Source organism: Syngnathoides biaculeatus, chromosome 11 (assembly GCF_019802595.1).
Source record: "Syngnathoides biaculeatus isolate LvHL_M chromosome 11, ASM1980259v1, whole genome shotgun sequence".
NCBI lineage: Eukaryota > Metazoa > Chordata > Actinopteri > Syngnathiformes > Syngnathidae > Syngnathoides > Syngnathoides biaculeatus.
Genome location: NC_084650.1, coordinates 16,598,043 through 16,611,769, shown reverse-complemented (window position 1 = coordinate 16,611,769; position 13,727 = coordinate 16,598,043). Strand labels below are relative to the sequence as shown.

Here is a 13,727-nt window from a genome sequence, read left to right as displayed (position 1 = left end):
ACTATAATGGAGGTGAGAAATGTTCTTTGTTCAAGCAAAGTGCCTCATTTCAATTCTCATTACTCGCCGCAAACCTGAAATCACTTTTTTTTTTTTTTTTTGTCACGGTTGTTATTGTTTAGTTCCCTGCCGATGCAGAAAAAAAACAAAACATCACGCGGCTATCGACAAACCCTCATCTCGTTGGCCGCAGGTGGAGATGAAGTCGGTCGGGGCTCACTCGACGGCCCGAATCCATGTCCGGCGGCGGCGGACGATTTCATACCGTCGACGATCCTGCACCTGAAAACCGGGTCGAACCACTTCAGTCGATTGGAAAGTGGAGGGTGAAGGCGCAACGTGGCGGTTTCGCAACGCCGTCCCGGCCCTCCTAATAAAACGGCACTCGACCTTGACCGAAACGCGCAGGGGAGGGGCGGGATCGGGCCCGCTCGCCTCAGCTCCGCGGCCCGTTGAGTGAAGCCGCACGCCGTGCGACTCCGAGTTATTCGGAGACCACGGGCTGGAACAACAGAACCGATGACGGACGAGATAGCTTGGAGGGCTGCTGAGAGGGGGGAAAGGCCGAGCGTGGTGGGGAACTTGTAAAAATGCTTCTCGGGGAAAATGAATTTTGTCATTTAAAAAAAGAAAAAGAAAAAACAATCGGCCAAAATTTCTCGGCTGAGTTTGCTCTCGAAGGACCGCGGGAAAACGACAGCTTCCAAACAAAATGGCTGACTTCTATGGAAATCCTATTTCATTTTACATTTCAAATTCAAATCCTGGTGGCACTAATCTACTTCCATTGACTTCCTTTGTCTTTCACGGCTCTGGTTTTTGTGGGGATCCTCAAGAGAGACGTACTTCCCAAATTTCATGTTCCAAAATCCAACTTTTCTCAGATAACTTATTGTTTTTATGCTAACGATTAAGCTCCTAAAGTGTTTTTGCAATTTAGCTCCTTCTACGAGGATTTATTTTGAAGGACCCAGGGAAATGAGCACATTTAACCAAAACATTCATTTCAAATTAAAAGATTTTTTCCCCTTCTGTGTCTTTTCAGGCAAGTTCAAGATTGACATCCATCCATCCATCCATTTACTTTGCCGCTTATCCTCACGAGGATCACGGGGAGTGCCGGAGCCTATCCCAGCTGTCAACGAGCAGGAGGCGGGGTACACCCTGAACTGGTTTCCAGCCAATCACAGGGCACATGGAGACAAACAGCCCCTGATCCTCACAATCACACCTCGGGGCAATTTCGACGGTCCAATTAATGTTGCATTTTTTCGGGATGCGGGAGGAAACCGGAGGGCCCAGAGGAAACCCACGCAGGCACGGGGAGAGCATCCAAACTCCACACAGGCTGGTCCGGGATCGAACCCGGACCTCAGAACTGTGAGGCCAACACTTTACCAGCTGATCCACCATTCCGCCTAAAGATAGACATTTCTACCAAATTTCAAGCTACCAGGTGAAAAAATGCCCTGTTAAAAAAGCTGCTTGAAAACTAAAGATGTCTGACTTCCTGTTTGGCTTATTTACCTTTTTTTTGTGGGTCACATGATGACAGACAAGCCGAGCAAACATTCAAAAGCTCAGCAAATCCGCCCTCATTGGCTTGAATTTTCAAATGTGCTCAAACGTGCCAAACTGTCGACTTGGAGTCTTTTCAGGCGTTGCTTTTTGAAACTTAAAAAAAAAAAAAAAAATTGTGGGTCTACTCGTGCCTGACGTGCCGCCCAAATTTCGGGTAGCTCAGCCAAACAACAACAAAAAAATATATTTTTTTTTTTTAGTCCCATGGCGTCCTTTATCGGGAGGCTCGGAGATGATAAAAAAAAAAAAAAAATGGAAGTGCAGTGGAATAATAAATCCGGACTGGGCTACTTTTTTTTTTGTCCAACGTTAATGACTTCTGGTTCTGTGCGGACAATCCCGGAAATGTTTCAAATCCCCCGTGGGCCAAATTGAGCCAAATACGTAGTCTATGTTTTTTTTTTTTCTTTCTTTCTAACATGTATCATTATTTTACTCTTTCGGGTTTTAAAGTTCAGAATAATCCAGTTGGAGTGAGGTGGGGGGGTTTTGGTGGGGGGGGGGGGGCTGGTTGGTGATGCGGGAAAAGTAGAGCAGCGTTTGTTTTCCCAGAGGAACTCGTTATTTTTGGGGCGCTGGATTTCTTTTTTTTTAATGAACATATAAACTGTTCACTTCTGCTACACGACCCCCCCCCCAAAAAAAAAAAAAAGAGATGAGATTTTTACACGTTGCATTAATAACTGCACATTCAGTCGCTTTTTTTTTTTAGTGCTGATATCTTGTAAAAGTGTTAAATGCGACATGTTGTGTGATGCAGAGATTTGCTGTTCTTCTTATCTGGTGATAAATCTAATGGTGGACAAAAGTGACAGTTATTACATAGTATCAAGGGATTCATAATATGAATAGATAAAAAAAATACAATCCAAAATGTTATACTAGAAAAAAAAAATGTCATAATGTAATGACAGGAAAAATCAGTTTTTTTTGCGAGAAAAATATTCAGGGGAAAAAAAGCTTCAAATTAATGATTAATAATCAAATGATAAATAATTAAAATCTAATTAATCAATGTAATTAATTACAGTGAAGTCACGTTTTTTGGTGAGGAAAAGACCACAGTTTTAAGGGGAAAAAATATTCATCGTATCACAATTATGTAGTCATCTTGAGAAAAATAAAACAGGCATACTTGTTTAAAAAAATTATAATGTACAAGAACAAAGTCCAATTTTTGGGGGGATGGGGGCAAAGGTCATATTGATTAAAAAAGTTCATATATCCATGCTTCCATCCATTTTCTTTTGCTGCTTAATCCTCACAAGGGTCAGAGGGAGTGCTGGAGCCTATCCCAGCTGTCAACAGGCAGGAGGCGGGGTACACCCTGAACTGGTCGCCAGCCAATCACAGGACACATTGAGACAAACAGTTGCACTCACAATCACACCTTGGGGCAATTTAGAGTGTCCAGTTAATGTTGCATGTTTTTGGGCTGTGGGGGGAAACCGGAGTGCCCGGAGAAAACCCACGCATGCACGAGGAGAACATGAAAACTCCACACAGGCGGGGCCGGGATCGAACCCGGGACGTTAGAACTGTGAGGCCAACGCTTTACCAGATGCCCCACCGTGCCGCCAAAAAACAGGCATATTTGTTTTAAAAAAAATTACAATGGTACAAGAACAGAGTCCAAAAAATTTTGGGGGGGGACATGAAAATTCATAATCATACAATTTTTTTAATTAAAATGTTTGTATTGTATTTTATTGTATTTTAAATTAACATTGTTCATATGCAAAAATAGAGGGATATTAACATCTAGTCCTGCATAACATCTATTTTAAATTGTATTTTTTTTTTAAACAAAACTTGTATTTTTCCTAAAAAAAATGTCAAGGATACATTTGCATTAATTTGAAATGTAGTTACACGACAAAAAAAAGAGATTAAAAATACAAAAAAAACCCCCATAAAATAAATCCAACTTTATTTTTGTTAACTCATGACTGTGTTGTCCCAAACAAGATGACTTTATTATTATTAATATTTTGTTACCTTTTTTGGGGGGGAATATATATGTGAATATTACTTCCCTTCTCCAGTGGCCTTCCGACTCCTTCAAATCAAGAACTTTTTTTTTTTTAGCATTATCAGTCGAATCAAGCGGTTCCGGTCGGCGCTTTTCCTCCCGATTGAGTTTGAAACGCTCTTGGCGGGACGTTCCGCTCTCGAAACTCCCCCACGACTCGCAAACGAGCCGACCTTCGGCTGAGTCACAACGAGAGTCATCGTCGCTTTTGAACGACGTCGGCGGGAACCTTGGGAAACTGGACCCGGCCGAGGTGCGAAGCCAAGCGCCGCCGCGTCGGCAAATCAAGACGGACTGCGTTTGAGGCCCATTTTCGGCGCGTAACAAAGCCGATCGCGTGGCGTGACGTCGTCGGCCGTGTTTTTCATTTACCGGACGAAGGAGCGGAGAAACGTAGCGAAACCCCTTGAGGCGAAGTCGACGTGGACACGGGGTTGGCGAGACGCTGCACCGCTCACAAAGTCATCGCGCTCGGGTGTACCTGGGTAAAAGTACACATACTTGTGCAATACATCCATAGATAAAGGCAAAAAAAATAAATAAAGAAGCATTCATCTTGTCTAGGCTGGTAAAGCGTTGGCCTCGCAGTTCTGAGGATGTGGGTTCAAATCCCGGCCCTGCCTGTGTGGAGTTTGCATGTTCTCCCCGTGCCTGCGGGGGTTTTCTCCGGACACTCGGGTTTCCTCCCACATCCCAGAAACACGCAACATTGATTGAACACTCTAAATTGCCCCAAGGTGTGATTGTGAGTGCAACTGTTTGTCTCTATGTGCCCTGTGATTGGCTGGCAACCAGTTCAGGGTGTACCCCATTAACAGCTGCGATAGGCTCCAGCCCTCCCCGTGTCACTCGTGAGGATGAGCAGCTAAAAAATGGATGGATGAATAATATGTTGATTATTTTTACGATTAGTCGTCAAATCAATTAAAAAAAATCCCGTTTCCCTCCTTGAAGGGGCACCACAGTAGTGGTTTCCACGTCGCCCTTCAAATTCTGAGGACTTGGGTTCAAATCCGGCCTCGGGTGTGTGAGGTTTGCATGTCCTCCTTGTGGCTGCGTGGGTTTCCTCCGGGCACTCCGGTTTCTTCCCACATCCCCAAAACATACAACATTAATTGGAGACTCTAAATTGCCCATAGGTGTGATTGTGAGTGCAACTGTTTGTCTATGTGCCCTGCGATTGGCTGGCGACCAGTTCAGGGTGTACCCTGCCTCTTACCCGTTGACAGCTGAGAAAGGCTCCAGGACTCCTTGCAACTCTTCTGAGGATAAGCGGCAAAGAAGATGGATGGATGGATGGATGGATAGTTCAGGGTGTACCCTGCCTCTTGACACCTGGGTAGCCACCAGCACTCCTGTGACCCTTGTGAGAGTAAGCAGCTCAGAAAACGGATGGACGGAAGCTCCTCGACTCACTTCAACGTAGCTCCTTGGGACCAAGATGCAATTTACAGTTTCAAGATGTGTGTCAGGTTTCAAGTTTGCGTTTTAAGACAGCGTTAAAGTTTCATGTTTTTTTTTTATAGGTACCTTTGACAGTGAATTATTATTTTTTGGGGGATCATCGATCAATTTCTTCAAATGATTTCCGCCCTTTTTTTGTTTCAAAGAACAGAAAACCATTCGGTCCAAAGATGTAAGAGTCTGGTTAAATCCTTTTGTGGAGATTCCTCAGATCATCTCACATCCCAACAAGAAGTTCAATTGAGTAATTAAGATGTCAGGGATTATTCACGCATTATTCACGGCCGCCATTAAAAGACGTCCGAGCGGGAGCGGCAAGAGCAATTTTTTTTTTTTTTTTTGACTGGGAGCGTTCGTAAAATAGATAACATTTATTCACAGCTTGTTTCCAAAGACTACGATTAGAGCTGCAATTAATAACTGTTTTAATATTCCACTCATCTGGTGATTGTTTTTGTTTTGGATTTCTCAACCGTGGCGCTAACGATTTGACCCCCGTAGTGTACCTCGGTGAAGTTTGGCAAAAAAAAGTACCAATGTCAAAAAAATGTCATTATTCCTTTCGTCGTGGATCTTTTTCGCCTTCACAGGTGCGCTCGACACCTAATTTTGTATGTACCGTAATTTACAGCCTATGAGCTGCGATTTTTTTTTCGCACGCTTTCAACCCTTCGATTTATGCGGTGATGCGGCTAATTTGTGCATTTTTTTCTAATGGCCGCAAGTGGGCACTCAAGAAAAAAGGTAAGAGTGAGATGAGTGGAATATATGTGCTGAGGAAGTGATTTTTACCGGTATGTTATTTTTTTAACCGACGCTGTTAGCGCTGTGCTAGCGTGTTGCTGCTGCGTCACTGCGGTGTCAGAGTGATTTTTACCGGTATGTTTTTTTCAAACTGATCCTGTTAGCGCCGCGCTAGCGTGTTACTGTTGTGCTACTCCCACGTCTGAGTGATAAAGGTATGTTTTGTTTTGTTTAACCAGCCCTGTTAGCGCTGTGCTAGCGTGTTGCTGCCGTGTTACTGCCGTGTCTCAGTGTTTTTTACCGGTACGTTTTCTTTTTTTTAACCCGTCCTGTTAGCACCGTGCTAGCATCTTGCTGCTGTGGTACTGCTGTGCGTCAGTGACTTTTACCGGTATGTTTTTTTTCCAACCGATCCTGTTAGCGCCGCGCTAGCGTGTTGCTGCTGTGTTACTGCCATGTCTCAGTGATTTAGGTGTTTTGTTTTTTAAACCGGCCCTGTTAGTGCTGTGCTACCGTGTTGCCACTGTGCAGCTGTCACGACTCTTATTTAAAAAAAAATTTCTACCAGCCTCGTTTGTGCTACCATGTTGTTGCAATGTTAGGCTAAGCTAATGTATTAAAACTTTAAAAACTCTTTTTGTCTTTCTTTGTAAATATCTCGTTTTAACGTGGGCACATGTGGCTTATAGACAGGGTGGATCTACCAAATGGTATTTCCTTTACGAATGCATTGGGTGAGGCTTATAATCAGGTGCGCAGTATAGCCCGAAAATTACAGTAATATTTACGATTCAAATATGAGAAAATTTCTACTTTTACATTTTTTAAATTTGACTTTATTTAAAGTCAATACAATTGATTATTTCATTTCATTTGTTTATTTTCATTCAAAAAAAACCATTATAATGATTCAAAATCAATTCAAAAAAATAAATCCATCCAATACATTGGCGCCTTTCAACTTGGGAATTTGTGCGGGTGCCTTGACTTACGAGTTTTGCGGGGCGCAAAGCTGTTGCGTGGCTACTTTTTAAAAACTTTTTTTGTCTTTCCATTTGAGCAAAAACTGGGGCACACGAATGCACTCCAGACCTCCATCGCAAGACCGCTATCGATTCACTTTGGTTTCCTTGCAGTGCAAGGACAACATCAGTTGGTGGCGCCAATGCGCAATTAAGCTAGTTTACCAACTCTCAAACGACTCCACAGAAGAACAAGGACGGACGTTTTGTGCTTGCATTTTCCATGTTTGCAGCTTATCCCTAACGGGACAAGCCGAAAGGAAAAGTAGAAGAAGAAGATCTGGAAAGCGTACGTATGTTACTGGCGTGTGTTTGAATATTACAATACTGTAGATTGCAATCTTTTTCATGAAGGAAGGAAGAAAGTTAGAAAGGAAGGAAGGGAAGGATGAAGGAAGGAAGGAAGGAAGGACGGACGGAAGGGAAGGACCTAGGAGGGGCGAAGTAAGGAAGGAAGAAGTCAAGGAAGGAAGGGAAGGATGGAGGAGGGGTGAAGGAAGGAAGGAAGCAAGGGAAGGGCAGAGGAGGGGCAAGGAAGGAAGGAAGGAAGGAACGAGGAGGGGCAAAGGAAGGAAGGAAGGAAGGAGGAGGGGCGAAGGAAGGAGTCAAGGAAGGAAGGGAAAGACGGAGGAGGGGTGAAGGAAGGAAGGAAGAAAGACCAGAAGAGGGGCGAAGGAAGGAAGGAAGGTGGAGTGATGAAGGAAGGAAGGATGGTGGAGTGGCAAAGGAAGGAAGGACAGAAGAGGGGGTAGGAAGGAAAGGAAGGAAGGTGGAGGGGTGAAGGAAGGAATACACGCAAAAAACATTTTTGGTGCTACTTTTGGCGGGGGGGGGGGGCTGCAGCAAAAATTTCAGTGGGGTAATACGGATGGGCGCTGCGAGTGTTTTGAGATACGAGCGTGCTCACTGAACAAACTGAACTCATATCTCAAGGCAGCACCGTCATTTTTTTTTTTTTTGTATTTCAATTTTAATCGAAGCCATTTGCAACTTCAGAATTATACAATAGCCACTGCGTCATCAAGAAAGTTGACTTCAGTCACGGGTACAAATACATCTGCATTTATGCCACATACATTATTATTTTTTTTTTGGGATATATTTTTTTTTTAAATTGTCACAATCTAATGATTCAACAACAAAATGAGGAACTACTACAACAAAGTCCGTTTTTTGTTTGTTTGTTTTTTACAGGGGAAAGAAAAAAAATACGATGCAAATATCACTGTAGCAAAAAATGGACACATGGGCCAAAAAGTTGACACGCGGGTCAAAAAATTGACACATGGGCCAAAAAGGTACACTTCAAAGGAATAAGAAAGACACTCAAGTCGGACAAAAGGATGGTTCGTGTTCATCCAAGGGGGACCGTCCAGATACCCGACAGCTGCTGAGCTTTCAATTTTTACCCAACTGTCATTAATAAATAAAATATTTCATTTGATAAATATGTATTTATTCATATTTCCTATTTCTGGGTCGATTGTGGGGGAGCAAGGACGCAGAATCACCCAAAGAAGCCCTTCCTGTATCCATGGAAACTTCAAAAGTCTTTTTTTTTTTTGCTGAACATACAGTATAGGGTTATATCAATTTTGGCTAATGCATCCCATGAATATTGCTATGAATATTTATTTTCGAATGAGTATGTACAAACAAGAGGTGTACATAAACGACGCATTAGGCACCGACACGGCCGAAAGTATCGAACGGAGGGAAGCGACGACGGGGGCCGCCGTCGACGGGTGACGGAGAAGCAATGTCGCACGACACTCAACAAAGGTTCTTTTTTTTTTTTTTAGCGTAAGATACAAATTGTGTTACTGTACAACGGTTCAGCCGAGTCTAGAAGATCCAAACCCACGGAAGTCGGAGGGCGTTCTTGGGTTTTTTTTCGAGAAGGGGGGCGGGGGTGTGTATAAATCTCAAAAAAAAAAAAAAAAAGATAAATGACACGTCGTTCCCCGGGAACCGTCGGCTCCCCGTCCGAGGCGGAACAGTTCCGACGTCCGACGGGGCGTCGTGTCCGCGGTCCCGCTCGTTGTCTCTGACCCCACCCAAAGTCCGTCGAGACCACTTCCCTGTCGGCTGTGGTTCCATTGGCAGAAAAATAGAATGTACTTTGGGTCATTTTCCTCACAGGATCCCATTATTATTATTTTTTTGTCTTATAAAACAAGTCACATCATTTTCATGTTGAAACGATGTGGACCGGCCTGGATGTCGGCCGAGTCCACGTTGGTGCCATTGGACTTGGATCGAGGCACGTACTCCACGTCGATGTTGTTTTTATGTTTTCCTTTGCCTCGGCTCCAGACGAACAGGAGCAGGAAGCAAAATAAGACCATCCCCAGGAACGTGAAGCAACCCATGGCTGTCGACACCAAAATGGTCTTTAGGTCCAAGCCCAGGGCGACGTTGGCGGTCCCGTTGGCAGTGGCGTTGTTGGGGTCGGTGTAGTACTGGGTCCTGTTGGCGTACAGCGAGCCCAGGCTCTTGACGGCCAGCGAGGTCATCAGGGTGTCGTTTCCGGCCGTGTTGGAGGCGAGGCAGAGATAGATGCCGCCGTCTTGGACCTCCGCCGACTTGATCTCGAGAGAACCGTTGTTGTGGACCGTCAGCCGACCGTGGCTCCTGGCCGTCAGGATGCGGCGCCGCGGGGACACCCAGGACACGACGGGCCTCGGCGTGCCCTCGGCACTGCAGTGCAGCAGAGCTTGCTGGCCCTCGTCCACCGTCACGGTTTGCGTCTTGTTCTCGCGGATTTTGGGCTTGGTGCAGGTCACGTAGTAGGACAGCAGACTTTCCTTAAACTCCTGGAACGGCCTGCCCCGGATCCCCTCGGGCGTGTTGCACTCCGGCTGGGAATCCCCGAACAAGATGGAGTGCCTTTTCTGTAAGATCCACATGAGACGGCAGTCGCACACCAGCGGGTTGTCGTCGATGAGGAGGACCTCCAAAGCTTCCGGGGACTGGAAGACCCCCTTTTCCAGGGTGTCGAGTCGGTTGTGCGACACGTTGAGTACTTTGAGTCCCCGGAGGCCCTGGAAGGCGTACGGTTCGATGGCGGTAAGCTGCGCGCCGACCAGGTGAAACTCCCGAAGGCGGACCAGGTCCATCAGCATCCCGCCTTCGATGTGCCGGATGCGGTTGTGGGACAGGTTGAGGTGCATCAGGAAGGGCAAGTGCTTCAAGGCTTGGTAGGGAAAAGACGACAGGTTGGTGTTGGTGACGGACAGACTGGTGAGGTTGAGGCCGTGGAGGGTATTTGCCGGCAGGTGATCCAGCGAGGGCCAGTTGTCGATCTCCAAGTGGCGCAGGCGGAACAGCTTTTTGAAGGAGTACGGATGCAACGTGCTGATGCTGAGGTACCGCAGGTGCAGGCTAACCAAGTTGTGCAGGTGCGAGAGGGCCTCGGAGGGCACCACGGTCAGGTTGCACCTCTCCAGGGTCAGCGTCTCCAGGCTCAAAAGTCCGCTAAAAGCGCGATGGGAAATGTAAACCAGGTCGTTGTCGCCCACCTCCAAAAACTTAAGATTGTGCAGGTCCTGGAACATGTAGTCCAGGAGGATGACGATCTTGTTGTCGCTCACGTCGAGCCGGGTGAGGTTGGACAGCCCCGAGAAGACGCCGAGCGGGATCAGCTTGATCCGGTTGCTCTTCAGGCTGAGAGAGTGCATGCCGAACAGGGCGTTGAAGGCACCCGGTTCCACGTAGCTGATGATATTCCCGCTCAGGTCCAGTTCCTCCAGGCCCGGGAAGGCAGCGAAATCATCGGGGTTGATCATGGTCAGCTTGTTCTTGCTCAGGTCCAGGATTCTGGTCTCACCCGGGATGCCGTCGGGTATGGTGGGCATGCGCTTACGGTGGCACACCACGGCCTTGGTCTGCGCCGAGCACTCGCAGCGGGAGGGGCAGCCCAGGGCGGAGCCTACGAAGACGGCCAGCAGGACCAGTCCCAGGACCGGCTGCCAGCCCGAGATGACCGTGTGTGGCATGACTTTGCTCAGGCAGTCCACCATTCTGTCACAGCTCTGCGAGACAAGACCACAACAAAACCACGTTGAGTGACGCGCGTTGGAATTTTCAACTCCAGCACAATTCCCAACTTTATTCAAATACTGAACATGTGGACAGTCACCATGAATATTCTAATGTATTCATTCAATAATAATAAAAATAATAAAACAAGGACAATGACATGCTAGCTGTGGTAGGTTTTGGAAGGAAAAGGCAAAAAAATGAAAATATCATTCCTGTAAAAAAACAAGTTAAGTAACATTTGCATCCCGCAGGCGAGAAACAGCTGGTGAACTTCAGCGTTATGAGGCGAGCGTTTATGCATAATTGCCAACTGGAGGAATGACTTATCGGCAAAAAAAAAAAAAAAAAAAAAAAAAAAACGTTATGAGAGACTCATTTCCACGGTACATCATGTTTCGTGAGTTTAAAAAAAAAATACCCAGAGAGACAATTTTTCCCCCCAAAACTTGGCAATCATAAACCACCCCCCCGTCTAACTGCACCCGAATTTGGGAAGTTGAAACAAACAAATACAGTGACGCCTCGGTTCTCGACCACAATCCGTTCCAGAAAACGGTTCGAGAAGTGATTTGTTCAAAAACCGAATCGATGTTTCCCATTACAATGAATGGAAAAAGAAATAATGCGTTCCAAGGATTAAAAAATGTGGCTTTTTAAAGCATTTTTTTTAGCTTTTCCTGATAATAGATTGCAAAGTAGAAATACATGTATATCTTAAATATATTAGAAAATAAAATAATTTAAGAAATGTATTTATTTTTTCCTTAAAATGTATGTTTTAGTAGTAGAGTTTGCTAGGCTGGTGGTGCGTAGCCGTATCTGTAGCGACTCGGCCCCCAGCCTTGTAAACTTTTTTTTTTTAATCACCAAAAGTGCAGAATAACTTTAAACAAGCATCATTTCTGTTTTTTGGGGGGGGGGGGCGTTCGAAGAGATAACAAAATACGTCGTGCGTGGGTCAGCTGCTTGCACCACGCGCATTATGTTATTTCTGGGTTTTTTCGGCGGCGTGGGAATTCACAACAAAGCGCGTCGTGGGTCAGCTAATCCGGCTGCGCGCAATATTTTATTTTCGTTCGAAAACAGGAGCAAAAAAAATATCTCAAAATTTTTGTCCGAAAACAGATTTGTTCGAAAAAGGGGACGTTCGAGAGCCGAGGCTTTACTGGGAACAAAAATCAACCTTTGTAGGTCCTAATGGCTGATGTTGGCGATTTTTTTAATAGCGTCATTCGGATTTAAAATTGTTGCATTTGTCTGCATTGTTTATTTCGTGGCGGCACGGTGGAACAGCTGGTAAAGCGTTGGCCTCACAGTTCTGAGGACCTGGGTTCGACCCCGGCCGCGCCTGTGTGGAGTTTGCATAGCCTCCCCGTGCCCGCGTGGGTTTCCTCCGGGCACTCCGGTTTCCTCCCACATTCCAAAAACATGCAACATATTAATTGGAGACTAAATTTCCCCAAGGTGTGATTGTGAGGATAAGCGGCTGTTTGTCTCCATGTGCCCTGCGATTGGCTGTCGACCGGTTCAGGGTGTACCCCGCCTCCTGCCCGTTGACGGCTGGGATAGGCTCCAGCACTCCCCGCGAGCCTCGTGAGGATAAGCGGCAAAAGAAAATGGATGGATGGATGTTCATTTCGTGAAAAAAAAGGATGATGTTGTGCTCTCCTAAGAAGAAAAATAGTTTTTAATAAGATAATTCCGACCGGCACTGTCGCACCGATGTGTAACATTCAATTCTTCGAAAAACAAGATGTTGCACTTACCTAGAAAAACAACAACATATTTCTAAGAGGAGAAACCATTAATGTGGCACTTTCCACTTTTCCTGAAAATATAAATACACATGCTACACTTATATTATTTTTATTACAGAAACATTTTACACTTGCATGTTGATAACAAACTCAAGACGGCATCGAGTGGCGAGGACGGGCGAAAAAGAGGCAAAACATTGCGGCGGCGGAGGTGCCCCACTTCATTTTAATTTTTTTGTTTTTTTTTTGCAGGGCTCCGTTGCCACGGTGGCCAGGGCCTATAATTAGTCTTGGCATTAATAATTCAGAGCGGTGGCGGCGGTGTCAAATGAATTCATGCCGAGGAGAACAAGTGTGATGTTTGCACACACAGATTGTTTCTTGACACGCTCGTGAAAGCTTAAAAACCGAAACAGTGCTGAGATAAATCCCATGGAAAATTCAAAGTGCGGTTATTAGGATGAAATGGAGAATAAAAATAAATCAGAGATTAATAAACGCAATCAGAAGGCAGTAAAATGCATAAAAACAAACATGACTACAAAGAGTTTGAAAGCACACTTGGACAAAAAGGACAGAAAAGCCACGTCGAAAGTCAAAAACGTCACTCCATCCTAACCGTCACCATTTCCATTTTCTTATCTGCTAATCCTCACAAGGGTCGCGGGGAGCGCAGGAGCCTATCCCAGCTGTCAACGGACACCCTGAACTGGTTGCCGGCCAACTTCAACTCCAAAAAGCAGCATTTAAACCCGACTTTTAAACCCAAACTAAGACTCGAGAGCCCAATTTCAGATCAGACCCTGACCTGAAACCCAAGCCTTGCTTAAAACCCAACCCAGGTCTGGACAAGCTAATCTAAACCACAAACCCTGCACTGAAACCCAAACTTAAAAACCTAACCTGAGGTTGGAAACCCTCACCCAGTCTCGAAAACCCTTCCCAACCCAGCAGACGGGATCGCACCGAAAACAGTGCCGGCGTCACGCGGTTTTTCCACACGAGACTTTTTAGCATCCCCGGACGCATTTTTGCCTCGCGATTTTCCACTCGAGCTGCTCGACACTTTTAACGCAGCCGACG

The 13,727-nt window shown here is 45.6% G+C and overlaps 1 protein-coding gene across 1 annotated transcript in view; it reads right to left on the bottom strand.

Annotated features, from left to right (window-relative positions):
• Positions 1-9,013: 9,013 nt before the first annotated feature.
• The window catches only part of lingo2 (leucine rich repeat and Ig domain containing 2), a 270,223-nt gene continuing 265,509 nt past the window's right edge, over positions 9,014-13,727 (bottom strand). Inside the window, exon 5 of the mRNA XM_061835769.1 lies at positions 9,014-10,877. Coding sequence (XP_061691753.1) covers positions 9,024-10,865 — 1,842 coding nt within the window. The 5' untranslated portion in view covers positions 10,866-10,877 and the 3' untranslated portion in view covers positions 9,014-9,023. The remainder of the gene's footprint in view (positions 10,878-13,727) is intronic.